At 46.4% G+C, this 21,536-nt stretch overlaps 1 protein-coding gene across 1 annotated transcript in view; it reads right to left on the minus strand.

Moving 5' to 3' along the window:
- The window catches only part of ranbp9 (RAN binding protein 9), a 98,435-nt gene that overhangs the window by 11,227 nt on the left and 65,672 nt on the right, over positions 1 to 21,536 (minus strand). The window contains exons 7-10 of the mRNA XM_055654042.1: positions 20,699 to 20,811; positions 18,061 to 18,169; positions 15,023 to 15,219; positions 3,985 to 4,138 (exon numbers count right to left, since the gene is read on the minus strand). Coding sequence (XP_055510017.1) covers positions 3,985 to 4,138; positions 15,023 to 15,219; positions 18,061 to 18,169; positions 20,699 to 20,811 — 573 coding nt within the window. The remainder of the gene's footprint in view (positions 1 to 3,984; positions 4,139 to 15,022; positions 15,220 to 18,060; positions 18,170 to 20,698; positions 20,812 to 21,536) is intronic.

Consider the following 21,536-nt stretch of genomic DNA (forward strand, 5'->3'; position numbering starts at 1 on the left):
ACAATGTCAACATTTGCAATATACATCTCCAGCATCTGCAGTTCCCTCTTAAACACTTTGCAATATACATCCCTGCCTTTTAAAATCTGTCCAGAAACTTTTAAATATAAACATAGAAACATAGAAAATAGATGCAGGAGGAGGCCATTCGGCCCTTCGAGTCAGCACCGCCATTCATTGTGATCATGGCTGATCGTCCCCTATCAATAACCCGTGCCTGCCTTCTCCCCATATCCCTCGACTCCACTAGCCCCTAGAGCTCTATCTAACTCTCTTAAATCTTTCCAGTGACTTGGCCTCCACTGCCCTCTGTGGCAGGGAATTCCACAAATTCACAACTCTCTGGGTGAAAATGGTTTTTCTCACCTCAGACTTAAATGGCCTCCCCTTTAGTCTAAGACTGTGGCCCCTGGTTCTGGACTCGCCCAACATTGGGAACATTTTTCCTGCATCTAGCTCGTCCAGTCCTTTTATAATTTTATGTCTCTATATGACAAACTTCGAGGCAAAAAAGCACATTTTCAAAATCACTTTCCCCTCACTCCATCAACATCTTTCCCCAAAATATAACATGGTGCCCAATACTGGACAATGTGCTGGAGTAACTCAGCGGGTCAGGCAGCATCTGTGGAGAACATGGATAGGTGACGTTTCACAGAGTGCTGGAGTAACTCAGCGGGTCAGGCAGCATCTGTGGAGAACATGGATAGGTGACGTTTCACAGAGTGCTGGAGTAACTCAGCGGGTCAGGCAGCATTTTTTCACACAGAGTGGTAAAATCGCTGGAACTCTCTGCCACGGAGGGTGGTTGAGGCCAGTTCATTGGCTATATTTAAGAGGGAGTTAGATGTGGCCCTTGTGGCTAAGGGGATCAGGGGGTATGGAGAGAAGGCAGGTACGGGCTACTGAGTTGGATGATCAGCCATGATGATATTGAATGGCGGTGCAGGCTTGAAGGGCCGAATGGCCTACTCCTGCACCTAATTTCTTCTATGTTTCTATGTTTCTATCTGTGGAGAACATGGACAGGTGACAGTTCGGGTTGGGACGCTTCTTCAGAGCAAGTCGTGGATTGCTCACCAACGCAGCTTTCTACCCTGGAGTAGTGGTGCAGCAGATTGTGGACTTTAGAAGGTCACACAACCGAGGACGTACATGCCACTGGGGATAAATGGGACTACTGTGGATAGGGTGAGCAGCTTTAATTGCCTGGGAGTCCACATCACAGAGGATATGACATGGACAACACATACTGCACCACTGGTGAGTAAGGCCAGGCAGCGCCTTTACCACCTCAGGCAGCTGAGGAAATTCAGAGTCTCTCTGAGGATCCTTCAATCCTTCTACTCTGGGGCTGTAGAAAGCATCCTGTCCGGAAACATCTCGATCTGGTTTGGGAACAGCACTGCCCAGGACAGGAAGGCTCTGCAGAGAGTAGTGCGTTCGGCTGAACGCACTAGGGGAACTACACTCACCCCCCTGCAGGACCTATACACCAGGAGGTGCAGATCCAGAGCCAGCAACATTATGGGGGACCCCTACCACCCCAGCAACGGACTGTTCCAGCTGCTACGGTCAGGCAAGCGCCTCCGCTGTCACGCTGCGAAAACAGAGAGGATGAGACGGAGTTTCTTCCCACAGGCCGTCAGGACTGTAAACTCCTATCTCACCAGGGACTCATTTACTGTTGTGTCTTTTTTTAAATGTAAATACTGGTTCTGTTCTGTTCTGTTGTTCTGTTGTTTTGCACAATCCCGCACTGCACATCTTGTATGTGTACGTGACAAATAAAGTTGACTTGACTTGACTTGACAGACAGTGCTGTGCCTCACCGCTCCAGTGACCTAGGTCCGACCTCAATCCCCAATCCTGTCTGTGTGGAGTTTGCACGCCCTCAAGGAGCCTGTCGGTTTCCTTTCATTTCTCCCATTTCCCCCCACATCCCAAAGCAGTCTTGATAGGTAGGTTAACTGGCTACTCCAGTCTACCCCAAGTTTGCTGTGTGTCGGAGAATCAGAAGAAGTTTAGAGACATGTCCAAGATGTGATACAGGCCCTTCGGCCCAACTTGCCCGCACTGACCAACATGTCCCACCTGCATGCGTTTGGCCCATATCCCTCTCAACCCGTCCTATCCATATACTTATCCAAATGCTTCTCAAACATTGCGATAGTACCTAGCTCAACTACCTCCTCCAGCAGCTCGCTCCACACCCCCCTTTGCGTTAAAAAAGCTACCTCTCAGGAGTCTGTTAAATTTTATCCCCAACTCTGGGCAAGAGACTGTGTGTTTACCCAATCTACCCCTCTCATGATTTTGTATACCTCTATAAGATCACCCAGAATCCTAGCCTGCTCAACCCATCCTTACAGCCCGGGTCCCCGAGTCCTGGCAACATCCTCATAAATCTCCAGCGCACCCTCCTTTGTGACATCTCTCCTATAGCATGGTGCACAGAACTGAACGCAAAACTGTAAATGCGGCCTCACCAACGCCTTGCATACCTTGCAACAATGACCTCCCAACTTCCATACTCGATAGGTGCAGCAGCATCTATGGAGCGAAGGAAATAGGCAACGTTTCGGGCCGAAACCCGAAGGGTTTCGGCCCGAAACGTTGCCTATTTCCTTCGCTCCATAGATGCTGCTGCACCCGCTGAGTTTCTCCAGCTTTTTTGTGTAACCTTCGATTCTCCAGCATCTGCAGTTCCCTCTTAAACACTTCCATACTCGATAGTCTGGCTGATGGCTAATGTGCCAAAAGTCTTTTTGACCCCCGTTCAACCTGCAATGCCACTTTCAAGGAGCCATGTACCAGCACTCCTAGATCCCTCTGCTCGACAACACTCTCCAGAGCTCTATTATTCACTGTGGGGGGGAGTACGGTGAAGGGACATGAGGAGGTGGTGGGGAAATGGGGTAGTTGCCAAGTGTTTTTTTTTTTTTTTGTTTTTTTTTGTTTATTTTATTAGAAGTTAATACAGCACAAAACAGTACAGTGGAACCTAATTTTAGGTGCCAACTATGTAATACCATAATCCATTCTATGTACAACCTCTAGTTTTATGTTATAAGAAGGAAGTAAGCAGGACAAGAAAAAGAAAACAATAGAAAGAGGAAAAAGTGGAAAAATAGATGGTAGAGAGTAGAAAAACGTGAAGTGTGTATATAAAAAATAAAAAAGGAAGAGAGAAAGTGGAAAGAAGCAATAGAAAAGAAGGCCCCTTAAAAGAGAATTTTTCAAATCTGTATTCGGAGATGTAGATCTATCCGCGTCATGAACTGAAATCAGCAATCCTTACGGTACCGCTGCATCACATGATTCCAAAAAGTCGATGAAAGGAGACCAACTCCTTAAGAATTGGTCATATTTATCTATTAGTTTGGAGTTTCATTTCTTCAAGGCGTGCTATGTCCATCATATTCCTAATCCACACTCAACACCTTCATTAACGTTGCAATTAAATGCACACGCTAACTAGTTTTAGTGTAAAGGGCCTGCACCACTGTACGAGCTAATTCAAGAGTTCTCCCGAGTTTCCCCCGATTCGAACTCGGAGAATTACCGTAATAGCCGCTCGTAGGTACTCAGGGCTCTCGTGGACATTTTTCAACGTTGACATTTTTCAAACATGTTGAAAAACCTTCACGAGTCTTCACGAGCTTACCGCGTTTCCCCGAGTACCTGCCGTTAGCGTTACGTGCCGCGAAGAGACGTCCCGAGCTCCGACGTACATTCTACGTGCACACCACAAGTTTGATTTTTTTTTTTTTTAACTCGGGAGAGCTCTTGAATCAGCTCGTACAGTGGGACAGCCCCTTAAGGCAGGAAGTCTGATGCACTTGTGTCTAACTATTCTTGAACATTCAACTTGAACAGCAACAAAGCAAGCAGGAGGACCATTAATTTTGAAGAAAACGTCCAAACGCGTTAACTGAAGATGCAGCTCGTAAAACAGGATTGAAAGTAAACGGAAGCACTTACTTGTCTTTGCTACAACTGTTTGATTGTTGGGATCTTGTAGCATTTATACTGTTCAATTCTGGAGTACTTAAACACGAGACTGGATGCTTACTGTGACTACTGGATTGATGGCCTTTATTGGATATTATACCGTTGCTACAATTATTTTCATAACCTGTCAAAAGATAGAAGACATGATATGATATGCCATTTATTGTCACTATACATGTACAATGAAATTAAAAGCTGCTCGTACTCAGTGCATACATATAATTTAGTACAAAGAACAAGAAACAGAAAACAAAAACAGAAGGGAGAAGGGGGGGGGACACATCACACTCCTTGTACTTTCTCCGCTGATTATTTCATTCATATATATTATGTCGATGGCACAAAGTACTGGAGACAGAATTGAACTAAACATTACAACTAAATGTTATTCCTTTTATCGTGTACCAGCGGGTGTCAACCTCGCCAGCAGCCTGCCTTAGTCTGTTTTATTTGTATATTTGAGTATCTTTTAATGTATTGGGGGGGGGTGGGGGGGGGGGGGGGGGGGGGGGGGGAGTTTTTTTTTAATTCCTTCCCTCAACAGAGATGCGACTTGTTCCGTATCGTACCCCGTCCGCACTGCGGCCGTAACGTCGTGGAACTGGCGGTCCCTTTGTTAGGGATCAACTGCGGGAGCTCCCAACCGCAGGAGCTTCGACCGCCCCGAACACGGGAGCCTCGATCGCCAACTGCGAGAGCTTTGCTCGCCCCGGCTGCGGAAGTTTCGACCGCCCCGATCGCGGGGAAAGAAGGAGGAAGAAGGTACAAGATATTCGCCTTCTATCACAGTGGGGAATGTGATGTCGTCGAAAAACAAGATGGACGTGCTGCCTGCGCTGGTGGGGACGCGGAGGGAGTGGCGTGAGTGCGGTGATCTCCGTGATCGCGGAGACATGGCTCCACGAAGACTAGTGCGAGTGTGGACGGCTTTGTGACTGTTCGGGCGGACAGGGACGGCAGAGAGAGTGACAGCGGTCGGTACAGCTCTGGTCACATCACGGTGAAGGAGCGTGCGCGTGTGGCCCGGACATTGAACTGATGGCTGTGGATCACTGCTTATGCTGTGTGCCCTGTGGATTCTCACACGCCGCTGTGGTGACTGTTTATGTTTAATCTTTATGCAGTTTTTTATCTTGTTACTTTTTTGGTATGACTGTATGGCAAATCAAATGTTACTGTACCTTGGTACACATGACAATGAAGGACTATTGAACCATGGATCTGTACACTTTGTTATTAGAATGACGAAAGGCTTGGATAGAGTGGATGTGGAGAGAATGTTTCCACTAGTGGGAGAGTTTAGGACCAGAGGGCACAGCCTCAGAATGAAAGGACATGGAAGGAGATGAAGAGAAATGTATTTAGCCAGTGGGTGGTGAATCTGTGGAATTCTTTACCACAGACGGCTGTGGAGGCCACGTCAGTGGATATTTTTGAGGCAGAGATAGACAGATTCCTGATTAGTACAGGTGTCAGGGGTTATGGGACAGACGGCAGGAGTATGGGGTTGAGAGGGTGAGATAGATCAGCCATGATTGAATGACAGAGAAGACATGATGGGCCGAATGCCCTAATTCTACTCCTATTCCTTAAGACCTTATGATTCTTTCAGCATCTTAGGCACAATTTGCAACAGAACAAGAGGAGGAATATAATGAAAGGGATTACTGCATGATTGAAAACTGCGATCCCAGTGGAAGCAGTCCCATACAAGGCCTCCAGCATCATCATGGACGAGTTAGTCTCTTCAACTCGACTACCATCTACACCTCACGCTGCCTCGGCAAGGCCAGCAGCATCATCAAGGACCAGTCTCACCCCTGGTCACTCCGTCTTCTCCCCTCTCCAATCGGGCAAAAGGTACAGAAGTGTGAAAACGCACACCTCCAGATTCAGGGACAGTTTCTTCCCAACTGTTATCAGGCAACTGAACCATCCTCTCACCAACTCGAGAGCGGTCCTGAGCCCATCAATTCTACTCCGCCATTCAATCACGGCTCATCTTTCTTTCCCTCTCCACCCCATTCTCCTGCCTTCTCCCCATATCCCCTGACACCCGCACAAATCAAGAATCTATCGATCTCCGCCTTAAAAGTACCCAATGACTCGGCCTCCACAGCTGTCTGTGGCAATGAATTCAACAGATTCACCACCCTCTGACCAAATAAAATCCTCCTCATTTCCTTTCTAAAGGTACATCCTTTTATTCTGAGACATTAGACAATAGGTTCAGGAGTAGACCATTCAGCACCGCCATTCAATGTGATCATGGCTGATCATCCACAATCAGTACCCCTTTCCTGCCTTCTCCCCATATCCCCCGACTCTGCTATCTTTAAGAGCCCTATCTAACGCTCTCTTGAAAGCATCCAGAGAACTGGTCTCCACCGCCCTCTGAGGCAGAGAATTCCACAGACTCACAACTCTGTGTGTGAAAAAAGTGTTTCCTCATCTCCATTCTAAATGGCTTGCCCCTTATTCTTAAAAAAATAGACCAGAGGAAACAGAGGCTGTTCCCTCTGGTCCTAGACACTCCCACTGGTGGAAACATCCTCTCCACATCCACTCTATCCAGGCCTTTCACTATTTGGTAAGTTAAAAACAGCAAGGTTCCACGAGGAGAACGAACAAGTGACCAGATAATCCCCATCACGGAGTTGTCTTTGGAGATGTCGCCGGGATACTGCTGCTCTTTGGACGAGGCCGTCATCAGGACGCGAGCTGGAAACGGTGCAGAGTAGATTTACGAGAGTGTTGCCAAGACTCGAGGTGCCTGAGCTACAAGGTTGGGCTGGCCAAGACATTATTCCTTGGAGCACAGGAGGCCGAGGGTTGATATTATATATAACATCATGAGGGCAATAGATCGGGTAGATGCAGTTTCTAGCTTCAAGCAGCCCTTGCTTTCTCTCTCTCGCTATCATCCCCTCCCAGTTCTCCTACCAGACTTACTGTCTCCAACTACATTTTATCTCTGTACTTCCCACTCCCCTGATATCACTCTAAAGGGTCTCGACCCGAAAAGTTACCCATTCCTTCTAAACAGAGATGCTGCCTGCCCCGCTGAGTTACTCCAGCATTTTGTGTCCATCTAGAGCAAAGATCCTATAACGAGCAAGATAGGTCACTCGAAGAAAAATACATAGTTCGGTCATGGGCAGATTCATGGGTAATTTTCGGCCCCATTTCCGTAACCGGCTTCCGTCTCCGCACCAAAGATCCCATCACAGCGGAGCAAAGATACTACTGCAGAGACGGAAGCCGGTTACGGAAACATCCTCGTAAAAATAAAAGTTCTTTGGTAAAAATCTTCCCATTTTCAGAATTATCATATATTAACACAAACTGTTCCCCCGCAATGTTGATTACACTGCGGGTCGGGTCGGGTCGGGTTACTGAAATGGATGAAAAAAAGGCCCACGTTCCGCTCCGTTGCGTACTACACGTCAGCCCATTGCATTTAGAAGGAGTGGTCTATCTTGCTCCGCTATAGGATCTTTGATCTAGAGTAGATGCACAGAGTATTTTACCCAGCGTGGGGGAAATGAAGGACCCGAGGACATTAGGTTTACGGTGAGGAGGGGGTGGGAAGATTTAATAGGCACCCGAGGGGCAACTTCTCCCCACAGAGGGCGATGGCTGTATGGGACAAAGTGGTACTTGCCGGAAGAGTTATTTGAGGCAGGTATTATAACAACATTTAAAAGACATCTGGACAGGAAAGGTTTAGAGGGATATGGGCGAAATGTTAGCAGCTGGGACTCGTGTAGATAGGGCATCTTGGGCAGCACGGGCAAGTTGGGACGAAGGGCCTGTCTCTGTGCTGTATGACTGTATAGTCGTGCCCCTTTTTCCCTTCTACCACACTGAGCCTAGTTTCAAACACATTGCACCCTCTCTACTGCAATGTACGCACAAAAATACCGATTATTCTATTACCCGGAACAAAACATTTGACTTGCACAAGGTGAAAGGTCCCACACAAGAGATTAGTGTGCAAAATTAGAGCGCATGGTATTGGGGGTAGGGTATTTTGGTCTCCTAATTTGAGGAAGGACATTCTTGCTACTGACTGAGTGCAGCGTAGGTTCACCAGGTTAATTCTCGGGATGGCGGGACTGACATCTGATGAAAGAACAGGTCGACTGGGCTTATATTCGCTGGAATTTAGGATGAGAGGGGATCTTATAGAAATATACAAAATGCTTAAGAGATTGGGCACGATAGATGCAGGAAAAATGTTCCCGATGTTGGGGGAGTCCAGAACCAGGGGTCACAGTTTAAGAATAAGTGGTTGGCCATTTAGGACTGAGTTGAGGAAAATCCTTTCCACCCAGATATTTGTGAATTTGTGGAATTCTCTGCCACAGAATGCAGTGGAGGCCAATTCACTGGATGTTTTCAAGAGAGAATTAGATTTAGCTCTTAGGGCTAAATAAATCAAAGGATATGGGGGAAAAGGGGGGGCACTGATTTTGGATGATCAGCCTGATCATAGTGAATGGCAGTGCTGTCTCGAAGGGCCGAATGACCTATTCCTGCACCTATTTTCTATGTTTCTATGAAATAAAATTCTTTGAAAGGCAGAGGAATCTTGCCTCTGCTTGTTGAGATGTTGAAGAATCACCTTTACTACTCCTTGGAGGGAAGGAGTTTTATTTCCCACAGGAATGGTAGCAAACTACAAATGTACAAGGATATTTCAGAAACTAAAAAGGTGACAAGGTTGACGTAACCTGCACTATTGTTCCACGTTTGACTGGAGCTGTGTACACTCAGTAATACGCATTCAGATCCCATCGCAATGTATTAATCTTAACTGTGAGCGGTGAGGTTGCCAAAATACCTCAGGAATATTGTCTGGGCAGAACCAGACTTGGTGATCCTTCCAGAGATTCAGTTCACAAACCCTAGTCAGAATTGTAAAATATTTAATTATGATGACAGTCATAAGAGTCTTACAGTGTGGGAACAGTCCCTTTGGCCCAACCAATCGCCCCATCTACCCTAGTCCCCACCTGCCTGCTTTTGGCCCATATCCCTTTAAACTTGTCCGATCCACGTACCTGTCTAAATGTTTCTTAAATGCCCTGCCTCAACTAAATCCTCCGATGGATAAGGGCCAAAGGCAGGTGGGTCAACTGTAGAGGGGGCATGTTGGTCGCTGTGAGCAAGTGTGGCTGTGGTAGTTCTGCTCTCGCTCCCGCCCCAGACGGAACAAGGATACAGTTCTCCATGTCCTCACCTCTCCATGACCCCACCAGCCTCCACATTCAACACTTCAACCGCCGACAGTTCCGCCACCTCCAAGATGATCCCACCACCAGTTGCATCTTCTAACCTCCACTCCTTTCCGTCTTTTGCGGGGGACCTTATCGTCTGCAACTCCTTGGTTCACTCATGCCTTCCCACCCCTTTCCCAGGTACTTTCCCCAGATGTAACTCCTGCCCCATTACATCCTCCCTCACCTCAATCGCGGTCCATCCAGGTGAGAGAGAGGTTCACGTGCGCCTCCTCTCACCTCATCCACTGCACTTGGTGCTCCCGATGATGCCATCCCCCGGTACATCAGCGAGACCAAGCATAGGCTCAGTGACCATTTCATCGGACACTTGCACTCAGCCCACCATGGCCTGCTGAACCTCCTGATTGCTAACCATTGTAACTCCCCTTCCCACACTGACCTTTGTGTCCTGGGCCTCCTCCATTGCCAAGGTGAGGCCACTCACAAATTGGAGGAACAGCACCTCATATTCTGCTTGGGTAGCTTACACCCCCAACAATTTAAACATTGAATGCATGACATTTAGTCAACTACAACCCCTCCCCCTTCCACTACATTCCTTCTTCAAGCTTCATAATTCACAGCTTGCCAATCCTTTCATCTTGCATCTGCTGCCTTTTCATCTCCAGCTTTTGTCCAGACATCTTGCCTATCGAACCTCCCCCCCCCCCCCTCGTCTGTGTTCATGTATTATCTGCCACATTTTGTGCTGCCTCTAGTCTCTCCCAGCTTCCATCTACCTCCCCACTCACCCCCATCCCCCACTACACAAATCTGAAGAAGGGTCCCAACCCAAAATGCCACCTATCCACGTTCTCCAGAGAGGCTGCCTGACCCACCAAGTTACTCCAGCACTGAGTCTTTTTCTGTAAACCAGCATCTGCAATTGCTCACTTCTACAATTGTAAGATCTGGTCGGCACAGACGAGTTGGAGCAACAGGCCTGGTTCTGTGCTGTATGTTGCCATGACTAACTGATTTTATGCCCAGAAGACTATTTCAAAAGGCACATTTGATAGATTGAGCAAATGCAGGTCAGAATATGGAAGATCACTTGTTGTTGAGACATTTGTTTTGCTATTTGCCAGCATCATGTGCTCCAGCAGTCCCATGATATACATTTGGAGGCTACACTTGTACTACACATAATGACTATTGGCACTCTCAACCTAGATTCACTTGAACTGACAGTAATGCATCCGCAAAGATTGGGAGCAAAAATATTTGTATTTTTAAAAAATTGTCTTAAAAGTCTGTGGCTTAAAGCGGCTGGGCTTGTACACTCTGGAGTTTAGAAGGACGAGATGGAATATTATTGAAACATATAAGACTGTTAAGGGTTTGGACACGCTAGAGGCAGGAAACATGTTCTTGATGTTGGGGGAGTCCAGCTCCAGGGGCCACAGTTTAAGAATAAGGGGCGAGCCATTTAGAACGGAGACGAGGAAACACTTTTTCTCAACAGAGTTGTGAGTCTGTGGAATTCTCTGCCTCAGAGGGCGGTGGAGGCCGGTTCTCTGGATACTTTCAAGAGAGAGCTAGATAGGGCTCTTAAAGATAGCGGAGTCAGGGGATATGGTGAAAAGGCAGGAATGGGGTACTGATTGGGGATGATCAACCATGATCACATTGAATGGCGGTGCTGGCTCGAAGGGTCGAATGGCCTACTCCTGCACCTATTGTCTATTGTCCATTCACTTGGACGCAAGACATTGGGGCGGCACAGTGACGCAGCTGGTAGTGCTGCCGTCTCTCAGCGCCAAAGACCCATGTTCAATCCTGAACTCGGGTGCTGTCTGTGTGGAGTTTGCATGTTTTCCCCATGACTGCGTGGGCTTCCGCAGGGTTCTCCGGTTTCCGCCTACATCTCATGTCCGTGTGGGCTTGCAGGTTGGCTGGCTCCAATCTCTATAAGTTGCCCAGAGTGAATCAAAAGTGGGGTAAAACAGAACTAGTAATCAATGGTCAGTGTGGACTCGATGGGCCGAAGGGCCTGTTTCCGTGCTGTAAAATCTAAACTACACTAGAAAGTTCAAATAAATGAAGTTCATAAATTCTATGAGCATTCGGCCCATCAAGCCTACTCCGTCATCCAATCATGGCTGATGTATCTTTCACTCCCAAACCCATTCTCCTGCCTTCTACCCATAACCTGTGACACCACTACTGATCAGGAATCTGTCAACCTCCGCCTTAAAAATATCCATTAACTTGGGCTCCACAGCTGTCTGTGGCAATGAATTCCACAGATTCACCACCCTCCGACTATAGACATTCCTCCCCATTTTTCTAAAGGTACGTCCTAATGCAATGGTACGTCCTGCTTCCTATTTCAAGAAATATTAACCTTCATGAACCATTCAAAGTGCCCATCATAGATGTTCACTGAAAGAAGATCAGTGAAGCCAAGATTATGATAAAATGGGAAAGGTTCCCTTTGGGGCCCTTGTATAAATGTCTCAGTACACTGAGTTACAGCATTCACAGCACTTATTTACTCGATAAAGAAGCAATCGCAGCCATTCAGCACAGAAACAGACCCTTTGGTCCAACATGCCCATGCCAACCAAGATGTCCCATCTACACTAGCTACGGGTCAGGCAAACGCCTCTGCTGCCATGCTGTGCGAACGGTGAGAATGAGAAGGAGTCTCTTCCCAGAGGCCATTAGGACTGTAAACTCCTATCTCTCCAGGGACTAACGTTACTGTACCATTTTACTGTTGTGTGGTGTCTTTTTAAAATTGCTGTTTTTCCCTTTTTCTTCCCTCCCACAAATATGTAATATGTGAATATGTGGTTCTGTTTGTAGTTTGTTTGTTTTGGGCACAGTCTGCAAGCATTGCCACTTTTCATTTCACTGCACATCTCGTATGTGTATGTGACGAATAAACTTGACTGGACTTGACTTGGGTGCTGCCTGTACGGAGTTTGGACATTCTCCCTGTGACCATGTGGGTTTTCTCAAGGTGCTCTGGCTTCCTCCCACACTCCAAAGATGCGCAGGTTTGTAGGTTAATTGGCTTTGGTAAAATTGTAAATTGTCCTTGGCATGTACGTTAGAGCTAGTGTACGGGGGGGGGGGGGGGGGGGGGGGGTCGATGGTCGGTGTGAGACCCCAGGAATCTAACTGGTACAGGACACCCAAATTATTTGCAGTGTCTTGGAACTGTCAGTATTATTCGCCAATTGAACAGGAGTCGGGGTTACAGCTTCTCCCACGCAACGTGGAGGTTATTAACCTCATTAGGTGCAGTTTATTGTCACACGTACTGAGGTACAGTGAAAAGCTTTTTTGTTGTGTTCTATCCAGTGAGCGGAAAGACAATACATGATTACAATCTAGCTGTCCACAGTATGTAGATACAGGATGAAGGGTATAATGTTTAGTGCAAGATAAAGTCTAGCAAAAAAACATAGAAACATAGAAATTAGGTGCAGGAGTAGGCCATTCGGCCCTTCGAGCCTGCACCGCCATTCAATATGATCATGGCTGATCATCCAACTCAGTATCCCGTACCTGCCTTCTCTCCATACCCCCTGATCCCCTTAGCCACAAGGGCCACATCTAACTCCCTCTTAAATATAGCCAATGAACTGGCCTCAACTACCCTCTGTGGCAGAGAGTTCCCGAGATTCACCACTCTCGGTGTGAAAAAAGTTCTTCTCATCTCGGTTTTAAAGGATTTCCCCCTTATCCTTAAGCTGTGAGCCCTTGTCCTGGACTTCCCTAACATCGGGAACAATCTTCCTGCATCTAGCCTGTCCAACCCCTTAAGAATTTTGTAAGTTTCTATAAGATCCCCTCTCAATCTCCTAAATTCTAGAGAGTATAAACAAAGTCTATCCAGTCTTTCTTCATAAGACAGTCCTGACATCCCAGGAATCAGTCTGGTGAACCGTCTCTGCACTCCCTCTATGGCAATAATGTCCTTCCTCAGATTTGGACTGATAAAAGCTAGTCTGAGGGTCTCCAAAGAGGTAGATGGCAAGTCAGGACTGCTCTCTTGTTGCTGAGAGGCTGGTTCAGTTTCCTGGGTTTCGCTCGGTCTTCATAATAAGCCACAACTGATTCGGCAAAATAAATCTGAGACAGACACAGAGTGTTGGAATAACTCAGCGGGTCAGGCAGCATTTCTGGGGAAAAGGAATAGGTGACGTTACGGGTCGAGACCCTAGTTCTGACTGAGAATCAGGGGAAGAGGGAAAACTAGACGTATAAAAAGGTGCAGAACAAATCAGAACCGGTAACGATGGCCTCGGTTCCCACAATAGTGATAAAGGGCTACAAACAGTGAAACTAACAAGATGACAAGGATGAGGGAGGTAGACCTTAGTTATCACTCCCGCCACATAGATGCTGCCTGACCCACTGAGATACTTCAGCACTTTGCGTCTGTCTTCAGTGTAAATCAGCATCTGCTGTTCCTTCCGACAAAACTTTAGTTTATTGAATGAAGACGAGGAAACACTTTTTCTCACAGAGAGTGGTGAGGGTGGAATTCTCTGCCTCTCTAGAGGGCGGTGGAGGCCGGTTCTCTGGATGCTTTCAAATGAGAGCTAGATAGGGCTCTTAAAAATAGCAAAGTCAGGGGATATGGGGAGAAGGCAGGAACGGGGTACTGATTGGGGATGATCAGCCATGATCACATTGAATGGCGGTGCTGGCTCGAACTCCTGCACCTATTGTCTATTTAATTTAGTTAGTTTATGATCATGTGTTCCGAGGTACAGTGAAAAGTTTTTGTCATGTGCTAACTGTCAACTGTACAGTACAAGGGCCAGGAAGCGAGCGGTCAAGATCTCTGACCCCTCTCACCCTGGCCACAAACTCTTTGAATCACTTCCCTCTGGAAGGCGACTACGGACTGTCAAAGCTGCCACAGCCAGACATAAAAAAAAGTTTTTATCCATGAGCAGTTGCTCTACTCAACAGCCAAAAATCTGTCGCCTCCCTTTGATCTGGTATTTTGTTGGTTCACATAGAAACATAGAAATTAGGTGCAGGAGTAGGCCCATTGAGCCTGCACCACCATTCAATATGATCATGGCTGATCATCCAACTCAGTATCCTGTACCTGCCTTCTCTCCATACCCCCTGATCCCTTTAGCCACAAGGGCCACATCTAACTCCCTCTTAAATATAGCCAATGAACTGGCCTCAACTACCTTCTGTGGCAGATAATTCCAGAGACTCACCACTCTCTGTGTGAAATGCTTGCTTAATGGTGTTTTATCATTAATGTTTGATTATTATTTATGTTTAGCGTTTTCTTAGTCATTCGTAACTGTCACTGTATGTCATGTTGTTACTTGTGGGCAGAGCACCAAGGCAAATTCCTTGTATGTGAATACTTGGCCAATAAACTTACTTTCTTACTTAACCAGTCAGCGGAAAGACAACACATGATTACAATCGAGCCACCCACGGTGAACAGATACATGATAAAGGGAATAACATGAATAACGTTTGGTGCAAGGTAAAGTTGAGTAAAGTCCGATCAAAGATAGTCCGAGGATTCCAATGAGGTAGATGGTAGATCAGCATTGCTCTCTCGTTGTGGTGGGATGGTTCAGTTGCCTGACAACAGCTGGGAAGAGCTTGATAATAAGCCTGAAAATAAGTCTGACGTACAGTCCGATCGTCAATCAAGCACACATTGCAATATTTTCTTGCAAGAGTCAACACTAAGGGAAAAGTTGATATCTATCGCAACTATTTACCTGTAAAGTGACTATGTGCTCCGTTTCCTTTGCATGTCGCTAGGGTGTGGATATTGCTCCCGTGGCTGGGACTCATGCCGGGGCTGTTGAATGCTCTCGGGCTACCAGGGTAGCTGTCCTGAGACTTTGGGCTTCGGCCTCCTAGACACCGTACTTCACTATCAGTTCCATTCACCATCTCTATAAACTGGCGGACTCTGGCAACAATACAAAGAGAAAACGGCTCAAAACTCTGTATACAGCACGGTACACCAGAATAATCACATACTTCTATCCTCCTAGCTCATCAACTTGTAACAGCTTCAGCTTTACTTGCTTAAAAATGTTTTATTTTGGGTCAGTGATTGGAAATCATAACAGTAATGTCAGTCAGCTTTTCCCTCTATGCTTAATTGACATAAATAATAGACAATAGGTGCAGGAGTAGGCCATTCGGCCCTTCGAGCCTGCACCGCCATTCAATGTGATCATGGCTGATCATCCCCAATCAGTACCCCGTTCCTGCCTTCTCCCCATATCCCCTGACTCTGTTATTTTTAAGAGCCCTATCTAGCTCTCTCTTGAAAGTATCCAGAGAACCGGCCTCCACCGCCCTCCGAGGCAGAGAATCCCACAGATAATACACAAAGTGCTGGAGTAACACAGCGGGTCACACAACATCTCTGGACCCGCACTCATAAGGTCATGTGATGGGAGCAGAATTAGGCCATTCAGCCCATCAAGTCTACTCAGCCATTCAATCATGGCTGATCTATCTCTCCCCCCCCCCCAACCCCATTCTCCTGCCTTTTTCCCCATAACCCCTCATACCCGTACTAATCAAATATCTATCCATCTCTGCCTTAAAAATGTCCATCGACTTTCCCTCCACAGCTGTCTGTGGCAAAGAGTCCCACAGATTCACCTGCACACTTCAGCACTTGATGTCTATCTCCCACATTGAAATCTCCAATTGCCTTTAATCGTCGGAAGTTCTGGTTTATAGGACGCCAAAATGCTTAGTAGATTTTTTTTGTTTAGCTTTTGTTTAGGGTTCTTGTCACCTGCACCGATGTAGAGTGAAAAGCTTGGTTTTGCACGCTATCCAAAATAATCAGGTAATATAATCGTCAAACTCAAGTACAATAGATGGAGCAAAGTGGAACATATAGAGTGCAGAATGTAGTTCTCAGCATTGTAGCTTTTCAGTTCCATAGACAATGTCCGCAATGGGATTGAGGCGAGTAAGACAAATTCCAGCTTCAGGGACAGTTTCTTCCCAGCTGTTATCAGGCAACTGAACCATCCTATCAACAACTAGACACTTGTCCTGAGCTACTATCTACCTCATTGGATATCTTCGGACTATCTTTAAGTCGGACTTTACCTTAACGTTGTTCCCTTGTATCATGTATCTGTACACGGTGGATGGCTCGATTGTAATCATGATAAGGCTCTTAATGATAGCGGAGTCATGGGATATGGGGAGAAGGCAGGAACGGGGTACTGATTGTCGATGATCAGCCATGATCACAGTGAAGGGCCAGAAGGGCTGAATGGCCTGGTCCTTCGCCTATTGTCTATTGTCTTTCCGCTGACCGGTTAACACACGACTAAAGCTTTTCACTGTACATCATTACACGCGACAATAAACTGAACTAAACCATTCTCAAGCCTGATAGCAGAGGGGGAGAGGTTGTTCCTGAGTTTGGTGGGTGTTTGCTTTCAAGCTTCTGCCCAACGGGAGAGGGGCAAAGGAATGAGTGGTATGGGACAGGTCTTCGTTAGGTTGGCTGTTTTTACGAGATCGTGACGTGTAGATGGAGTCGATGGCAGGTGGGGGGGTGGGGGGGGGGTTGTGCTGCATCCACAACGCTCTGCAATTATAGAGGGCAAAGTAACCCTGGTACCAAATAAATGTTTAGGAATAACATGGTGATGAGTCTGTGGAATTCTTTGCCACAGACGGCTGTGGAGGCCAAGTCAGTGGATATTTTTAAGGCAGAGATATAGATTCTTGATTAGTGTGGGTGTCAGAGGTTATGGGGAGAAGGCAGGAGAATGGGGTTAGGAGGGAGAGATAGATCAGCCGTGATTGAATGGCGGAGTAGACCTGTTGGGCCGAATGGCCTAATTCTACTCCTATTCCTTATGACCTTATCATAAGATAGTGCGCGCAATTCCTTTGAACTTCTAGCTTTAACATAGTGAGCCGTGGAAGTATGCTTTTTCATTAGCCCAATCATCATCAACCATATATTCAGTGAATATCCAGCAGGGCAACGGGAATGATAAATGAAAACATCGTGCAATGCGGATAGACACAAAACGCTGGAGTAACTCAGCGGGACGGGCAACATCTCTGGAGTGAAGGAATAGGTGACATTTTGGGTTGAGACCCTTCTTTAGACTGATAATCGGAGGGGGGGGGAGGGAAAGTAGAGATATGAAAAGGTTCAGAGCAAATCAATCAGAGCTGGCCAAGGAAAGATGGAGCCCATCCAATAGTCCATTGTTGGTTGTGGAAGAGGTGATAAACGAAGGGAGACATGGGATGAAACAGTGGAACTAGCAGACGGATGGACTAGGGTGGGGGGGGGGGGGATAGGGGGGGTGGGGGGAGTGCAGGGATTATCTGAAATTAGAGAAGTCAATATTCATATTTGTAAACAGTCCAAGCGAAATAGGAGGTGTCATTCCTCCAATTTGCGTGTGGCCTCACTCTGACAGTGGATGAGGCCCAGGTCAGAATGAGAATGGGGAGGGGAGGGGGGGGTCAGTATGGGAATTGGAGTTCACCTCTTCAAGGAAAGTGCTGGCTCTTAATTTGGTCTGAACCTCTTCACACCTCTGGTTTCCCTCTCCCCTGACTCTGTCTGAAGAAGGGTTTCGACCCGAAACGTCACCAATTCCTTTTCCCCACAGTTGCTGTCTGACCCGCTGAGTTACTCCAGCATTTGGTGCCTAACTTCATTGTAAACCAGCATCCGCATTTTCTCACAACCCTTCATGCACAGTAGCAGTAGTATGGCATTGTTAATCACTGTACAGCAGCTTACTTTAACATGAAAAGGAGGTTGGATTTTCTCTCAAGAAGACCTGGATATAGTTGCTGCGTTGTTTCAATTGCTTCTCCCATTCTTCCAGCTAGTACTAATTTCTGAATTCCTGAAAGAAAAATTACAAGCTCTTCATTAAGAAAATGCATCATTAACGAGATTAATGAAATTAGGAACATCATTTAGTTTAGTTTAGAGATATAGCACGGAAACAGGCCCTTCGTCCCACTGAATCCATGCCGACCAGCGATCCCTGCACACTAACACTATCCTGCATACACTAGGGGAAATTGACCATTTTTACCAAAACCAATTAACCTACAAACCTGCACGTCTTTGGAGTGTGGGAGGAAACTGGAGATCCCGAAGAAAACCCACGCAGGTCAAGGGGAGAATGCACAAACTCCGTACAGACAGCACCCATAGTCAGGATCGAGCCTAGGTCTCGGGGGTGCTATAAGGCAGCAACTGTACGCTCGGCCACCGCGCCACCCATTACATTGACATTAACGTACGCAAGTACAGTTAAGAGTGTTACTAAGCGTAAATAAGATGCCAATTGGAGATCGGACTTGCACTCACCCTCACCTTTGGTTGGTCTGAAGGGAGAAGAGGGAGTTACCGGGGGGAGACTCAGCCCTGATTATGCTGGTGGCCTTGCCGAGGCAGCGTGAAGTGTAGATAACTACCCAACACCATTACATTGCAGGTAACTCAAGTATGGGCATGCCTTACAATAACTTGCTCAAGCATAAACAAATTCCTTGGGCACTATCCCAATCAACTAATTTAAATTGAACGTTCCATGAATTATCAGCGTACAGTTTCAAGGTCTTTTTTTTTTTAACTCACAATTACCTGTGTGTGATAGAGACCCACAGTTTCAATGTGAACAATCCCGTGTTCACCCATTCCTTAGCATATCTGCTTAACCCCTGAATATCCCATCGTTCATAAGTGATAGGAGCAGAATTCGGCCCATTGTCTACTCCGCCATTCAATCATGGCTGATCTATCTTCCCCCCTCAATCCCTTTTTCCCCGCATCTTCCCCATAACCCCTGACACCCGTACTATTCAAGAATCTATCTTTGCCTTAAAAATATCCATTGACTTGGCCTCCACAGCCTTTTGTGGCAATGAATTCCACAGATCACCCTCCGACTGAAGAAATGCCTCCTCATCTCCTTCCCAAAGGAATATTCTTTCATTCTGAGGCTATGCCCTCTGGACCTGGACTCTCCTAGTGGAAACATCCTCTCCATGTCCATTCTATTCAGGCCTTTCACTATTCGACCCGGTCACCAGGCTTGACATCCTCTGAAAATTTTATTTTGACATGTCCCCCCTTTAATTTGGCTATTTACATTTAGTTTAGACATACAGCATGGAAACAAGCCCTTCGGCCCACCGAGTCTGCACTGACCTGCGATCACCTGTACACTAGTTCTATCCTGCACACTAAAACTCGGGAGAGCTCTTGGAATGAACTCGTACCGTGGGACAGGGCTTTTAGGGCAATTTACAGAAGCCAATTAACCGACAAATCCGTACGTCTTTGGAATGTGGTAGAAAACGGGATCACCCGTAGAAAGCCCACGCGCTCACGGGGAGAACATGCAAACTCTGTACAGACAGCACGTGCAGTCAGGATCAAACCCGGGTCTCTGGCGCTACAAGGTAGCAATTCTACCACCACGCCACCCTGCGAAAGGAGAAACTGAGTACATTCAGAAAGTTTTAAGAAGGAACTGCAGATGCTGGAAAATTGAAGGTACACAAAAATGCTGGAGAAATTTAGCAGGTGAGGCAGCATCTATGGAGCGAAGGAAAGAGGTGACGTTTCAGGTCGAGATCCTTCTTCAGACTGATTTGGGGGTGGGGGGAGGGGGCGGGAAGAAGAAAGGAAGAGGCGGAAACAGTGGGCTGTGGGAGAGCTGGGAAAGGAGTACCTTTTCTCCCCCTCCCCAAATGTGTATAAAATCATGAGGAGAATAGATAGCGTGAATGTATAGAGCTTTCAGTGTAGCGGAATCAAGAACCAGAGGTGAGAGGGGAAAAGATTTAATAGGAACCCGAGGGGGAACCTTTTTCCCCCCACACAGGGGCTGGTGGGTATATGGGATGTGCAGCCAGAGGTGATAGTTGAGGTAGGTACTATAATGTTATTTAAAAAACACTTGGACAGGCACATGGATAGGAAATATTTTAGAGGAATAGGGGCCTAACACAGGCATGTGGGACTAGCAGAGATGGGTCATCTTGGATGGCATGGGCAAGTTGGGTTGAAGAGGATATGGGCCAAATGCAGGCAGGTGGGACTCATGTAAATTGGGCATGTTGTTTGGCAAGGGCAAATTGGGCCGAATAGGATATGGGCCAAATGCAGGCAGGTGGGATTATTGTAAACGGCGCATCTTGGTCGGCAAGGGCATGTTGGACTGAAGGGCCAGTTTCCGTGCTGTTTGACTCTACGACAAATAATCTTGATATTTTGGATGATCAGCCATGATCATATTGAATGGCCGTGCAGGCTCGAAGGGCCGAATGGCCTACTACTGCACCTAATTACTATGTTTCTATGTTTCTATGAATAAGGCAACAGCATATAATGAAAGCATAGTTCAATTTACACTCACTTTGTCTATTTTTAATTGATGCTAGCTCCTCTTGAAAAGCTTGCCCCGTGGATCTGGCGAAGGCTTCCGCTGTGGCACAATAACCGTGATGCACTAAGTAAGTTGAAACCATTCTGGAAATGGAATTAAAGGGAAGGGTTAAACAGCCCACGATGAACAGCAATACAATGGTGGCATGCAATGCAACCTAGGGTCATTCTGGTAATAAGAGGACTGCTCCAGGCTATACAAGTGCAATAACAGGAAACTCTTACCAAACGTTTACTCAATAAAAATAGTCTTGCAAACAGTTTGTTTTTTTCTGCACATTACAACATGCAGGTAATAGGTTTGAGAAAGTTAAGACTTTTGTAAATACATATGCAGAACCAGCATCCTTATGTATACACGCACACACAAACGCATAATTAATACCTTAACTTTTCTGGGGGAAATGTAAATGAAAAATTTGATGTTATCAAACTTGGTAGGATACACAGTGCCCACCATAATGTTTGGGACAAAGACCCGTCATTTATTTATTTCCCTCTGTACTCCACAATTTGAGATTTGCAATAGAGAGAAAAAAAAAATCACATGTGGTTAAAGTGCACATTGTCAGACTTTAATAAAGGCCATTTTTATGCATTTTGGTTTCACCATGTAGAAATTACAGCTGTGTTTATACATAGTCCCCCCCATTTCGGGGCACCATAATGTTTGGGACACATGGCTTCACAGGCATTTGTAATTGCTCAGGTGTGTTTAATTGCTTCCTTAATGCAGGTATAAGAGAGCTCTCAGCACCTAGTCTTTCCTCCAGTCTTTCCATCACCTTTGGAAACATTCCTTGCTGTTT

This window comes from Leucoraja erinacea, chromosome 2 (genome assembly GCF_028641065.1).
Source record: "Leucoraja erinacea ecotype New England chromosome 2, Leri_hhj_1, whole genome shotgun sequence".
Lineage (NCBI taxonomy): Eukaryota > Metazoa > Chordata > Chondrichthyes > Rajiformes > Rajidae > Leucoraja > Leucoraja erinaceus.